Raw genomic sequence first — 15,689 nt, forward strand, 5'->3', positions numbered from 1 at the left:
AATGTCGCCCGCATTCGCTTTCCAAGATTGATCTCAACGGCTTTTATAGTCCACAAAACGAAGCAAAATCAGACTACTCGCTCGCGGCGAGAGTTGCAACGCAATAACACGTGGACCGCGGGTCCATGGCTGATGGCGACTGACAATTCCCAGTCAGCTGATCGTCCACGGCGGGAAAGGAAGTTCGAGGGCATAGCAATAGTAGTAGCAGTAGCAGTAGCAACAGTAGCAAGAGAAGCAAGAGCAGCAGCAGCAGCAGCAGTAGTAGCAGTGTCGGCAAGAGGAGGAGGAGGAGGTGGTGGTAGTAGTGGATGAGGGGTGGTGGGGGAGGGCACAAAGTCTAGAAGGGAAGGAGGGCGGAGGGGTTGGCGACGCGCAGTCTGCCGCTACCGCCGCCGACGTCGTCGTCATCGTCGTCGTCGTCGGTCTCATCGTTGGTGGCGACGATGGTGGCGGTGGCGGCGGCAGCGACAGCGGTGGTGGCGGTGGCGGCGGCGATGGCGGTGGTGGTAGTGGCGGCGGCGGCGACGAGATCAGCTGATCGGCGGAGGTGTACTGGTGACTGACTGACTGTGAACTGTGAATGAACGCGCGGGGAACGGATGAAGAAGTCTTCGCGTGCGTACTCACGTGCGGCGTGAGCGCACGACGGTCGGCGGGGGGGAAGACCCCCGGGGGGGCGGTAGTGGCAAGCGGAAGGGAGCGAACGGTGTGTGCAGGCAGGGGAGACGGGCGGGCGGGCAAGCGAGTAAGAGTGCGCGCGTGTATCCGCCTGGCCGTGCGCCCGAGCACTCGCGAGGAAGCACGAGAGTGGTGAATTCTTCGCGCGTGCGGAAGCGCCTGCGGGAAGCACGCCGGGAAAGTCGTTCGTTCGGTTCGTTTGGATCAGCGAGAAGCGTCAGCGAAGTCACGAAGGAGGCACGCTCGGAAGCGTTCAGTGTTCCCGGGAGGTACGTCGCGGTATCGACATGCTTAGAGATTTTCGCAAGAACCCCCATACGCGGGAGCTGTGATTCGCGTTCACAACTTGGTGATACGTTCTTGCGAGTCGTCTTGATCGATTCAACGAGTTGGAGACTCGCAGCTCATACATGAAATACGCACGATCTATCTCACGTAATTGGCCTTAATTTGAAAAAGTTATTAAAGTAGAGAGCGAGTTTAATTTTTCCTTAATTCTAAAAATTGGAATCGGTAAAAACATGTCATTTATTACCATAAAGTAAGATATATTGCGTTCACCAACGGAGAGAAAGGGAAATCTCTGGATTTAGTTTCCACGAAGAGCAGAGGATTCGCTCCGACAAAGAGCCTTCATTGTGCCGGCGACTCATACGCCAGGCAGGTTATGCTTGAAATGCATCTTACGGTTCGCGTGCATACTTCAGAGACGTGGATGATGGACGATGCATCGTGCATTCTCCCGGGGAAGAGCTCGGAAGTGGCCAGGCTTGCTCAGCAATTTCGCCCCTTACGCCGAAACTTGATATTTTTAACTCTATTGAAATTGCATTCGGATATCCTTGTCGAATATTCCATATAGCTGAAATATAGCTTCTCGTAAACTTGTGAAATAGTTTTACAATCTCACGCGCGTTACATTGTCATTGCCTGTATCTGTGTAATAACACACGTTTTTGCAATTATATTTCTGTGTTGAGAAATACTGTGCACCAGCGCCGCGATAAAATATCGTTGTTGATGTTGTGAGATGTACAATATGAGGGATGTCCGCGTCAAGTATCGATCTGGTTATAAAGCAGGCAATTTTTTATCGTGCGTTGATGTACACCTCAATGTCGCTAACATCTTGCGAGCAGACAAAACAGTAAAAGCATTCAGGTATTGATAATTTTAATTCAATCTATTATCAATCACCATCATTTGACTGATTTTAACGCAGAATTTCAACTACTTCATTACTGACGTTGCAAAAGTCATGATGTTGCGATGCAATTTAATCTCATTTCAACGGCGATAACAATGAGTTACGTGAGCGAGACGATCGTTAAAACTCACTGCGAGAATACTGCGTGTATCTCTGTGGCACGATTAGACGCTAGGCCTTTTTAAGCAAACCGATCTCATCCGAGTGTAGTGCTGCATCGTATAGAGCGTACTTGAATTTGCTTTGAGTCATCCACCGACCTCGAGCAAAAATACATGGCACACATCGAACGGTCGAATTTTTTACGTGCGGATTTTACGCCCGTCTGCGCGTGTGGCCGGATGTAACGTTCAAACGTGTTCCATAGAGTAAAGCAGTAAAAGACGAGAGAAAGAGAGAGAGAGGGAAGTGTTACCGGCGCATTATACGTGAATATGCATGAAACAAGTAAAAAAAGAGATAAAAACATTGTGCAAAAAGATATAAAAGAATAAATAATTCTTGTTCGTGAAATGAACCTTTACGACTGTCTATAACATTTTCTGCAACATATTCTACAAAGTGCTGAGACCAATGTGTTTTCACAGCTTGTATGAGAAGCAGAAGAGAAAGGCCACGGATTGATATCTAGACTTACAAATTCATCGAGCGATCGAGCAATCGATTCGCGGAATACTTTGATTTTTTTCATGGTAAGTGTGCGTTCTTGCATATTTATTAGCAGTCTTGCAGTTCTCTAATAAGAAACAATGTCCTCTCCGTAGAGACGTTTACACGACATTTTTGTCTTATAATTTTTCTTGCTGCTCAATATCGTTAATAGGTTATTTTTTAATTGTGACTTCAAGGTGCAAGTGCGTTAATGCGATAAAGATTACATGCATCGTTTGCAGTATTGGTCATTAAACAAAACTACACATTCTCAATAATCTCCAATAAACGTTCGTAAAAAATTTGCGATGGAAAAGCACCGTGCGTTATTTGCAGGAATGCAAATCTATCGAGTCCGCAAGAGCATTCTCTACGGTTGACACGTGTCGGAACGCATTTTCAAAGTATGTATTTCCGACATTTTTCCAGAGATTTTCTTTATTTATCATTACCACACGTATAACCCGTGCGAGTATTTGCGTCGCATTCCACACTACTAATTTAGTCACGATGCAATATTATTCTTGGACACGCGTGCAAGCGACTGCGTTACTAAAACTCCTGGGAAAGCAACGTACTCGTAAACGTAAATGGAGTTGCGTTACTGTCGCGCATTTGCGAATTTCAATCCTGCAGAATTGAATGTAAAAGTTTACATTCTAAATATTTGTTAAAACGGATGATACAATGTTTTTTCTTTCAAGTATACGTGGTAGATGGCACAATAATAACCAAAGAAAATATTCGCGAACATTCAAGTCCGGAGACATAGTTGGATCGTCTTGTTGAGAATGCGAGCCAGCTATTCCTTGTTGTATCAATTATTCGCATTGCTCCTTCTTTGTTAATCGCCCGCAGGTTCGAACGAGGGAGCTATTATGTCGAACAAGTTGACTGTACATTTTATCAGGCATCCGCATTATATCCTTAAGTGGCGTGAAACATGTATGTGTGCACCAGCAGTGCGTTATTTGTGAACGGCGACGTAAAGCCGCCGCAGTCAAACTGAAAACGCACGGTGCAACACGAAATGTTGTTAGTTACAGGAATCTCTGCATCTGGAAAGACGAAAGATGCAAAATTCTGTCGTATTCGGGAATGGTCAATACCGAATATCAAGCAATGCTTTAAGCAATTCACGACTTTAATGACGTACATTTAAAAACGCGCTTTGCTAAGCTAGCAGGATTTTGTTGACTATAATTAACAGTAAATGATGAACCTTCGCGAGGATAGAAACGAACGTGACTGGAGTGACAAGATGATACTTCACGTAATCGCGCGAGTAGGAGGCGGATAATGTTTGATCCGAGTGCAACGTTGGCTCATTTCCGAGAGAAGCACTTGCGGATTAACAGTTTGGTATCCGCGGGGTGCGGGCGCAATGCGGGCGTAAACGGCGACGTAAAGAGGAATGGCACAGACAGGTTTTTATTTACGTCGCGTAATTATCGCCGCGCCCGTCATAAAAATACTCACTTTGACGATAGCTAATAAAGTTCTTGGGTTTATGTCACGCACATCTCTCGTTCTATCTCTCTCCTTTTCTCTCTCTTTTACCGGCGCTACATACTGTAACCGGACGTTAGACTCGACACGCATTAGCGCGACTCGTAGTTGACACCGGACCCGAGGCTACTTACAAATCACCGTTTCTCGTCGGCAGAGAATGATCGTTTTATACAGAAAAAAATATGAAGCGAACAATACGCTCCATAGATGGATAATCGTGAAATATTACGACTAAACTGCAAACAAATCAGATATAATGTCAAATAATGGTGATTCTCGTAAGTAGATCAGTTTGAAGCGTAACAAAAAACTGACCGAAGTGACTGCAAAGCGTTTCTCTATTGGATACTAAAGTAAGCAACTTGTGTCGCCATGCTATTTGGTACACTGCAAGAGTATGCGGGTGCCACGTTGTGTGACTGTCACGACGGCAAACACAATGGGTGCAAACTCTTTTCCGTCTTGGCTTCGTTGCGTAACATTACCAATCTACGCGAACTATAGTGCAGCGAGTTATCATCGTTACACGAGGCTTGAGTCATTAATCAAGAATGTCTCTGCACAGTGTACCTATTAAACCTATCTTGTCTTACGAAATATTTATGTAAAGTGCACGGGACGACTTTCCAAAAGGTTCGTTTTCCGAATTTGAGAAACGTAGAAAGTTGCGGAGAACTTTATGATACAGAACAATGCTTTCGATCCGCATCGAGTTTAAAAATTTCAATCACGTCTAAGACGGTCGACTTGTCATGCGACCTGTTTCGAAAGTGCGAAAGAAAGAGTTCCGCAAAATGTGCGCGAGCCGTAAACGTGAGATGGGTGAGATGGCCCGCGATGTACGGAGAGCAAAGAGGAAAGGTGCAGTGACCTCCAAGTGCCGCGGCTCGTGCTCGAGTGATGGCTTACCAACTGGTACCGTCGGCCAAGGCCATTAATACCAATGTCTTTTGCGCGACGGAGCGATGGATAGCGCGAGTGCGAGAAGGAGGAAGAGTCAAACGCTCGGTGGAAGAGAGGACTTGTCGATGCTGGAATTGTCGGAATTTCAAATCAACTCACGCGATTCGAATTGTTAACAGAAATCGACAAAGAAATTACTGTCTTACTGTAAAGAATCTTGTGATCAAACTCATCTTGGAGAAATGCAATACGTTCGATAACACGGATTGGTCAAGGCGACGATGTGCTCATTAACAGTATACTTTGTCAACCTCAACCAGATTGCATGTTATAAATTATCGTTGGGCTTTCATAGAATAAATTTTGCAATGTATCATCGAAGATAAAAATTGCGCAGTAATTATAGGTAAACAACAATGCGTGAGCAAACAGTAGCAGGATAGGCTGCCTCGCTGATGAAGTACACGAATAGTATTAGAAGAGGAGAACGTATGCACGCATACGTGTGCGTGTGTGTGCGTGATCATCGATCGTCAGGATCACTTATAATCAAGGCTACTGGCACTGTTGGTGCAACGAACACTTATCGGCGAGCATATTAGCCGGCCATCGAGTTCTTCCCCCATGGTCGCGAGAAACAAAAACGCGCCAAACACGGTCACGCAGCGAGAAATGCAGCGTAACGAAGAGGCATAAAATCACGAGCGAAACTATTTCAACAATGTCGAAAAATGGAAAATTCCGCTATCCGCATTTGCATAAAATGCTAAACACGGCTAATCCAATTCTCAATGACACTAAACGTTATCATAATAAAACCGATGTCAAATACGAATGCTAAATACAATAAATACGAATAGTCGTAGATTTTTTAAAGTTGAAAGCCGATTTGCTACACAGACACTTTGTACAAAATGTTTAACCTGATTTGAAAGCGCGGTAGATACGGTACTCGTATATCGTGTGACCACCTGTATCCGAGCAAAATCGGATCTTTGCGGCGAGCAGGAACAACGATCGCCGATCGCTCCGCTCGAGGCGGCACGATTTCCTTGGCCAGTCTTTTGTTCGTCTCGCTCTTTCCTCGACTAACGGTGTGAGCGTGCGTCTTACCGAAGCAGCGCACACCGCAGCAGGCCATCTCTATTTATCTCGGCGACGGGATAGCGATGTTGCCGAGTTGTCAGCGCCTGAGCGCGCGAACGCACAGCTCATGGAAACGACCCGAGTCGAGTGGAGCCGAACCGAGCCGAGACAGCCGCGTGGCAACGTCGCACGCGCAGAACGCCTCTCCTAAGACTTTCCTCTCTCTTTCTCTCCCTTTCCTCGCGACACGTGCTCTCTTGCTCTTTCGCGAGAACTCAGTACCCCGACCGCACACGGCCTCACATGCGACGCATTCGTCAAGGTGGTAGTAGGTGTCGTTACCTACGATTAACAGCAAGCGAAAAGAAATACGGTTGCCAAGCCGACGAATCACTGGCGACCCTCCGCCGTACGGGAGGCGCACCATGGGACACATGAAACCGAAGGAGGATAAGATTAGGCAATGAGGCATCCTAAATATGAGACAAAGAAAGATTGTCCCCAAGGAAGCGGATTTCTCTTTATTAGGAAATAATGTTTCAAGAAATCATATCACGGAACATCGTTATGTAAAAACTGAAATTGAAAGAGCGCACGATTGCTCGATAGATCTTTATCAAACTATTTAAATTATTCATTCCTCGGCCTATGCGTTCAAGGTTCAAGTATGTCAAAAACTTTTCGAGACACCTTTCGTGGATTCTCATGAAGTGTGCGCGCCTCTGCAAAATAATTCAAGAATATTTCATCCTAGGAGAAGAAAGAGAATCTCATCAGTTCCTGATAAAATAAAGCGGGTGTCAGCGCGTCCCGTCCACACGAGGCGATGTATCACGATGGAAACGGACGGAACCATTTTTTTCGCATGAAAAGTAGAAATCTCCGAGCGAGAGCAAGTGCATCGCCAATTTCGGCACGGGAGCGCGTGCGTGGGACAAACGAGTGTGACCGACCAGCCGCTCCGCCTCTCTGTCTCTTTCTTCCTCGCTCTCTCCCTCTCCTCCTTTGGTACGTCTCCCTCATTTTCCTCGCTATCCCAGGCTGTATGCACACATGTGTGCAGGGCATGAGGTCGCTCTCCTCGCTGTTCGGCGCGAGGCTCTGGCGTGGTCCCCTCCCCCGCGGTGGCATCGGAGCGCGATGTTGCCGTTGCTGCATGTCGGCTGCGGGCGGCGATGCCGGCGCCGGTATGCGAGTGGTGGGGCGCGGCGTTGCCATATCGACCGTGCCCTCGTCACCGGAGCACCAACGAACGAACGAACAAACGGACGGACGTACGTTTTTCCCTCCGTTCTGCTAGTCCCATAATGTATCCACTCTTCTCGGTTTCTCGCGCGCCGTCCCTACATCCTTTCTTTTCTTTCTTTCTCATTGTCCCTTTCTTCGTCTCTCAATCTATATCAAGAGATTTACTGTAAAATGGTGCGCGCTGAGAGATGCACGAAGCGACCACGGTGATGCACCTGACTGACTCAGCATTACCGACTTGGGCCTGCACGCAGCGCATACGACGATCAGACCAATGCCAGACTATGAGGCTGCGCACCCCGATTTGACGCGCGCCCAGCGGCGGCGGCGAACGCAGTGAGGTGCGCCTCTTGGCCACCACCAACCAGTCTCTCGCCCTTGAGGAGGCTGGACCGCCCAGGAGAGAGCGAGCGCGAGCAAACGCGCGCTTTCTCTCGGTTCTTTTCCCGCTCTCGTTTGCTCGTTCGTCGCACATTTCCCCCGCACACTCCCGTCTGTTGGAACTCTCGAACTCGTTCCGACGGGCATCGTAACCGATGCACCGCGAGCCGGTATTCCCGATGTTGTATCCCGATACTAGATAATGATGGTGAGGCTGTCGGGAAACCCAGCACGCGAACATGTCATTAGAATGTGCTTTTCAAATGCTAAACAGGAGGTACACACGCTGCATACCACATCGGCCAACTATTCGCCTGTCATTCTCGAGATTTGCAAGATGTTCCAAATATCTTCGGACCGTAAAATCTGAAAATGTAAAAGCGGATTTCCAAGAGAACCGCAATGGTACGTGTACGTTTTTCGAACGCCTGCCCGTTCGGGAATGAGATTAATTCGTTCGTTAGTTGCACGCGGCGGCGGCGACGACGACGACATTTCGCCGCTCTTCCGTTCGTACTGAATTCCGAGAGAATGTAATTACGATGAGGGACGAAGCGGGACAGCGAGGCTTTTAATGCTAACGCATCGCAACATCGGTTCGGGAGGAGGTCGCTTTCCGAACACTCGGGATTAGAATGCATTCGCCTCGTTAGTTGCGGGAGAGCGGCCGCTCCCTTTTACAGTTTGAGAGGACGAATTTTATGACGAGGCATAAACCGGGAGCTTTTAACGTCGTGCTTACTCGTCCTACTCGCCCTCTTTCCCTTCTTCGCGTGGTGATAGATATTTTTAGGATATTCAAACGTTTCAGAAATTTCCGATCCATTTTATACGCAAAAGCGAAGCTGAGAAGCGAACGTTTCTCTCTCTCTTTTGAAAGCTTCTTTAATTTATTATATATAATATATCATTTCTGTCAGCTCGCTCACATCGTGGTGCCATTCATTGAGCAATCACTATTTTGTTTGGATAGCAGCCGTAGGCGAACAACGACAAAGCGCTTCCGAGTAAAACCAGCTTATGTTACTCATGTCATCCTCGATGTTTCATGTGTTAATGCGTCAGATTTCACATGGAATGTATTCTCGAATAAGTAAACGAACAGCATCAGCGAATATCACACAGCGAATATCGTGCGATCTCGCTTGAATAGTACCGTTTGTTTTATCATAATTATCGAGATGTGATACAATACGATATCTATATTTTGAACATGTTACACAACAGCGAGATGTGAATAATTCATAACAACGCTTTGGATAAACGACTAGGATGGTAATGCGATTCACTTCCTCGTTAATCAGCGACCGGTGTTAAAACCAGAGCCGAGATAAAGTGCTTACATCAACGACGAGTGTGGCGCGCATGACAAACTAAACTGCTCGGCAACGCCGCCGATGTATCGTTGACACGCGCAACCATACGATCGTTTTCATAAAAACGTCGCAGCAACAATTTGAAACGCACGGAACGTGCACTCGATGGTACTCGAACATGTTGGCGTGCTTACCACGCAAAACTACGAATCATCGAGTGCAAGATAAAGCGGGCGGATCAAGCCCTTTTTCCTTCTGCGCGAGCTCTCAAACGGCGGTCTAGTTTTGAACGCGCGTGGCAGTCCCTCCGCGCCAGCCGGAGTTTCTAATAACATCGAGCTTGTTTCTCTATTTCGAGAGAGGAAGAAAGAGGCGTTTAGCACGAGTAGCTCCCGAACTTTGCACTACGGCGCAAAAAAAAACAAGTTTCCCATGACGCCCGCTGCTCGCAAACGCGAGTTCACGCACTCTCTACGCCACTCTACGGTCTCGTGCGAACTATGAGCACTGCACAGTGATGTTATTTAACTGTATTGTTTTTTTTTCTCTCCAACATTTCCCTATGCTTTAGTTGCAACTAAAAACTTGCAAGATTAACGTCGAAACTTGTAACAGGTTTGTAGAGGCTCTCTCTGGTAACTACTTGTGTACTTCTTTTCCGAAGTAACGTTTTTACGTAATGAGACATCCACATATTTATGCACTTTGCAAAAGGATGTTTCGTGGAAAGCTGTTGTATAGCCAACTCCAAGAGATTCTCCAACGCGAAAATCATCCGGCCATTTTATATTACTAATCCTTGTCGTCTCGTGTCGCCGTTGCCGTCTATAAGAGTAAAACACTAATTACAGCTCGGCGCGGTCGCTTCCGCCGGCGGGGCAGGCGGCGTAGACAAAAGCAGCTTTGGAGAGTCTGCAAAGCTCTCTTTCTCTCTCTCTCTCTCTCTCTCTGTCTCTGTCTCTTCGTTTCTCTCCGAGCTTACTGAACTTTCCGCAAAGTGCGGTGCTTCTGCAGAAGACGGCCGACGGAACCGGTGGAGATTTTGTCGTGTTAGTCGAGCTATCCGCCGGGTACGTCGCGGACAATAATTTCGCCGGTAATGCAATACGCCGTTCCCGGTGAACCCAATGTTCCGAGTGTAAGACCGAGTCCACGTACAAAGGGAACAACTTTCGTCGTGACGAGACGCGCGCGCGTATTTCGCCGTCGATATACTCCCTCGGCACGGAGAGCAGCTCCTTCCTCACGAAGAATTTCCATTATATTCATCATCTATTTCATATCGTTTCCGATGAAATATCTAAAAATGTCGCGGTTCGCGTTGCGATTTGCTCGACACGTGAATCGAAAAAAATTGTATGTATGACGATCGATATGTCCGTCGATGCACCAGAAACGATCCACACTCCGCAAACGAGCCATTCTGACCGCAGCGGTCAGACTACTCTTGCGGGTTATATGGTTTAGCGATGAGCTTCGAGCTCGATCACACTTGTTGAGGGGAAGCTTTTGCACCACCTCCACCATCCACCTCCTCCTCCTTGTGCTGCTTGTCTTCCACCTCTCATTCTCTTTCCCCTTCGTTCTCTTTCTCTGCCTTGTTCGTCCTCTCTCTTTCCTCCCCTTCCCTCTCTCTCTTTCTCTCTCTCTCTCCCTTCCTTCCCATCTTTCCCTCATGATCTATCTCTATCCCACATAGTGTGGCACCTCACCGAGCGGCCTTGACCTCACGTCGTGTCCGCATAGTCCTAATGTTTTCATCCGGACGTCCACTATGTCATCAATGCGGATAGACGTCGATTTCCGCGATCGGTCAAACTCTGGTATCAATAATAGCGAATGATAGCGAATGTACTGTAAAATTAGTCTAATCTGTACATTATGAATGGGAAACGCAATCTCTCGTGCTACCCAATAATACCTTAATACAGTGATCGATACTAAGGAAACGCCGTATCAATTATACTTGAGCTTTCGAGCTTATTATAGCGCTGCTCGATGAAAACTACCACATTGAGACAGCAATTGTCGTTCGGGTAACAAGCAATGGTTATCAATGTTCAGCGACAATATACGTTGACGATTGATTTAGATCTCCCATTTTCACGAAAACGAAAATTTATGCCGAAGATTCACAGAAGCAAACGAGAAGAAAGGGAGGTCCATAAAGGCTAGGGATTTAGATCTCATCTAAATGAAATCAGATCCAGGATTAATTGCGAGCACAAATTGTTTGATATAATTCAATCGTTACAGCACTCATCTACGAACACTATCACGATGCATTGCATCAATAATATTTGACAAGGAATGACGTTAAAGAAGAAATCTCGAATGGAGTCGACGAGAGAAATGCGCACATGATAACCACTGGTGCACGCGTGGTCACTTATCGCCGTATGGTTTCACCGAACGCGCGCCGAAAGAACGCAAAACTACCTCGTCGTTACGAGAAGCGGCGATAATCAATCGGTCGTAAACATCGCGGCGAAATCGCGGAGAGTATCGAGTCTGCATTTACCGGTACTACGCTCGTAAAGAAAGGGGCACGACAATGGTGCGTTCACGGCGCAACGTGTCGCCGGAGAAATTAATGCGGCGGAACGTAACCACCAAGCCGAGAACGCGCGGTTACCATGCGCGTTATCAAGAAGAAATGTCCGCGTTCTAACACCGTCGTCCATAATCTCGATTTTGGTGCGATTTATTTTTTCCCTTCAGAGAGAATCAAATTTCTTGAAAACAAATGAAATTTTCGCAATTTGCACCATGTACAAGACTCTTCGCACTCAAAGTAAGATCAAGTATAAACTCGGATGTCAGATACGAGAGGGAAAAATTGTCAACTCGTAATTATATCAGAATTATTTCGTAATTATTTCAGAAATTATATTCCATTTCATCAAGATTTGTATTGGAGTAAGGGAAAATTTCAATCATTCATGTATCACTGCCACAATGATATTTAGATAATTGCATTGATTTAAATTAAGAAATATTTCTTTCCTGATTATTTTCTCGGAATGAAAGCGGCCAATGTACGTAACTTTCATTCGACGATCTTATCTCAGAATTTGTTTCTTTTCAGTTGCTTCGATGGAACAACATTGGTTGGTTATTCTACTTCCTACTGGTACTGATTTGTCGCATTAAACGTGCAATAGGTGAAAGCGAGCTGTGTTTTAATCCCGTCGCACACTACAACGATTATCGCCGAAGGAATTAGAGTCGTGAGTCGCTATACAACAGCTCACCTCTCGTGAAATCTGGGGCATCCGAGCCCGCTATCTGTTCGCCGATGCCAAATTCTCGTAAGTTATAGTTAGTCGTACTAATAATGGTACTATCTCGTCGAGCGCGAGATGCGAGAAGAGATAGGTATTGCATCGGAAATTGCATATGGGTACGGACTTGCGTAACTCCAACCAACGTAAAACTATTTCTTATGCCTTCATTCGCGTGAACGTTATTTCTTTTTGCATGACCCGCAAACGCGAGTGGATCTTACTTGATGGAATTTACGACGCTGCGTAGCAAGCGATAATCTTTAAATATTCTCAAGGAAACTATAACATAAACAGTGTTTACAAATTTCTGCCAAAGTATTGGCAGGATGTGTGCTTCGAATCGTTAGAAATGTATTTTATACGTAGGAATCGAGATATACATGCGCGAGCGCTTTCTCTAACTACATTTTTTGACATAAACTGTTTCACAAACAGTAGCCGAAGGGATGCAAACAATGCAAATAAATGATTTCTATCTTCCGCGATATTCTCAAATTATCCTCGGGCGTTTACTGCGTTTTTTACATAACGTCGACTCGGTTCCAATGAAATCGATTGTAACCGGATGCTAATTAAAAGCGAGATTCGCGAAAATTCATTTCGCGTTTGTTACACGCGACTCTGTAACAACGTTAAACGAAACCAGTTAGTAATAACTACGAAGCAGTAACTGATTCCGCTAACGGTTACTTATCGGCGAAATTTATCGCATTCCGCAATTATCAATCATAAACTATGTAAATATACAGCGGTGCTCGATGTAGCTCTTGTTAGACAGTTCTTTTTGTATTAAAACGCTTTGTGTATCAATCTATAAATATGCCCTGCCTTTTTGACACAATTAAGCACGCAAATAACAGTATTTTCGTCATGATATATTCAATTAATATAATAATACTTCAGTCTGGATAAAACGACTCACCTTAATCCATCCTCCATGAGCAGTCACGACCACATAGAGGAGATACAGATCTATATCCTTCCCATTGATTTTCGGAGACTTTTTGAAGAGAGTCCTGAAATAAAAAAGAACGTAAGAATTTAAAGTCGTTACTGGAGAGGGGAATAAACATTCCGCCAAATCAAATTATACATATTCAACAATTGGTATCGCATCAGAAGACATTTCGTTCGAAATTTATGATACCGCGAAAATATATTGTCAAGAATGCTGAACAATCAGTCATGAATAATTAAATTTGTATTTTTTCGATGAAATTCTGCATGTATCTACGACTCGTAATCAATTGCTCCGACAAAAAATTACCACAACGGAGCAGTAGTTATTTACATGCGCTTCATCTGCACAGAATCTCCAAATTTGAAATTGTAACCTAGATTAAGATAAGATAAGATTAAGAATAAAGAATAAAAATATTTTAATCTAGTTTGTCAGAAAGTTCCAGTGATTCCCAAAATAACGGCATCCGAGAAACATCTAACCCTCTAATGCAATTGACGGACAGTCACACAGAGACTCCGTTATGAAACATTACATAATTAAATATAATGATCGTTTTCACGTGGCACGCGTAATAAATTGCGATTCGCTTGATGTAAAACCGCGGAACGTCCATCGGCAAAGTAACTATATTTGTCGTCGCATATTTCGAGAGTACATACGCTATTGATACGTATGTACATTCGTGTTCACACCCACACATACGCATACACACGTACATACATTTATATAAATATGCGTTTGTTTTCCACTTTTCCAGATGTCGCGGACGAAAAATCATGTTAAAAAAGATAAAAGAAGCTCGACACGCGAGTAGTCGCGAGACCTTTGTCTCGAAACTCACGGAGTCGGGAGATCGGTTGAACATAACCTCAACGCGCGGCCACGATTCGATCCGTTCGCGCGTCGCCACGGCTTCTGACCGCCGATTGCTCGAGTAACCGCGGCTGCAACGGACAGGAAGGGGAACAGAGCGATCCAAGTTGAAGATAAACGTTCACGGGAGACGCGATCTTCGCGGAGAGACGCATCGCGGCAAAGGAAAGTTGGCGCCGAGCGCCAATGGCTTACCCTCGCGTCTCGTGGAAGTGTCGGAGGTCCTTGAGGAAGTTCTCCCGCTCCTTCTCGTACGTGACGGGGTCCTTGTTGAGGATCTTGGCCATGTTCGCGGGTACGAGTGCGCACGAGTGCGGGCGTGCTAATCGGGGTGGTGTGGTGCTCTGGATTTACAGGGCACGCAGGGGCAGCGGGCAGAGAAGTAGAAGGAGGTGCAGCACATGGGCGCGCACGGGGGCACATTTACGCGAGGAGCGTTCTACTGCTACCGTCGTTGCTGTTACGGCGTACGACGACGCACGAGGACGAGGACGACCACAGGTCGACACGGGGTCGTGACCCGCTCCCGACATCGGGTCGCCTTGTCCTGCTCTCAAGTCGGCCGGTGGCCTCTTCGCTACTCTCTCCGTCTCACTCTTCCTCGATCTCTTTCTCTCGCTCTCTCTCTCTCTCTTTCTCCTCCGGCCACTCTTCTTTCGCACTCCTCTCTTTGTTGGCCGTACGTTCACTCGCTCTCTCGCTCGCGCGCGCGAAACGAGACGACAACGACGACAACGTCGAAGACGAAGGCAACGACGGCGGCGACGGCTTTTCTCTGCCGTACCTCCGCCGCCCTCGGATCGCCTGCTCGCCGCGTAACGGCGTGTAACGCTCTCTCCGGCGATTCGTGCGCGATCCTCGGAGCTCTCGCGGCGCGTGCACGAAAAATTCGAATGCGCCACCGAGATAGTCAGCAGCGGGCTCGCGGTCGACTCGCGCTTACGCGGGGGCGCGTTACAGCACAGCACAGGCACGACACGGCACAGTACGCCACGGTACAGCGGACCGCGGTAACCGCTCGGCTCGGCTCGGCTCGGCTCCGCTTCGCTTCGCGAGGCGGCGACGAACGATGAGGAACCTTCCTCGCTCTCTCGTGTGCTCCTCTCTCTATCTCTCTCTCTCTCTCTCGTAGGCCCCGATCGATTCACCTGTCACTTGTCAACGAAACTCGCGGGATCCGCTGCGCCACGCATCACACTCAGCCGCCTCGCGATGCCGGGCTAGCTCGCGTAATACCCGAATTCGGCTGCGCGGGTCCTACGCAGACCGGCGTACAGCGACTCGCGGAGCGCGTTTCACTGCGAGAGGCGAAGCGCTTGACGTGCGCCCGTATATCAAAATGGCGTCCCGTACTGCCTTGGCATCCATTGGCGAAGCCACCGCGGCCAATTTCCCGTACGCTACCGCCGATCGCTACGACGCGCCGCGACGGCACACCGCGCAACGTTTCCGCTCACCACACACGTCGGCAGCGCGCGCGCTGACGCTCGACGCTCGACGCTCTACGTCATTTTACGCGCGGCCACTTCGCGTAGAGGCCCGACCCGTACGGCGTGTCTCGCGGCTTTTTTACCCTCGCG

The 15,689-nt window shown here is 47.2% G+C and overlaps 1 protein-coding gene across 4 annotated transcripts in view; it reads right to left on the reverse strand.

The window, feature by feature from the left end:
* LOC105274520 (AT-rich interactive domain-containing protein 2) overlaps positions 1-15,662 on the reverse strand; it is a 37,685-nt gene extending 22,023 nt beyond the window's left edge. Inside the window, exons 1-2 of one of the 4 annotated variants that reach the window (XM_020034521.2) lie at positions 14,305-15,662; positions 13,195-13,288 (exon numbers count right to left, since the gene is read on the reverse strand). In XM_020034521.2, coding sequence (XP_019890080.1) covers positions 13,195-13,288; positions 14,305-14,396 — 186 coding nt within the window. In that variant the 5' untranslated portion in view covers positions 14,397-15,662. The remainder of the gene's footprint in view (positions 1-13,194; positions 13,289-14,304) is intronic. The other 3 variants (XM_020034523.2, XM_020034524.2, XM_020034522.2) reach the window with 3 other exon arrangements.
* Between the last annotated feature and the right edge of the window lie 27 nt (positions 15,663-15,689).

The sequence above is a fragment of the Ooceraea biroi genome, chromosome 11 (assembly GCF_003672135.1).
Source record: "Ooceraea biroi isolate clonal line C1 chromosome 11, Obir_v5.4, whole genome shotgun sequence".
NCBI lineage: Eukaryota > Metazoa > Arthropoda > Insecta > Hymenoptera > Formicidae > Ooceraea > Ooceraea biroi.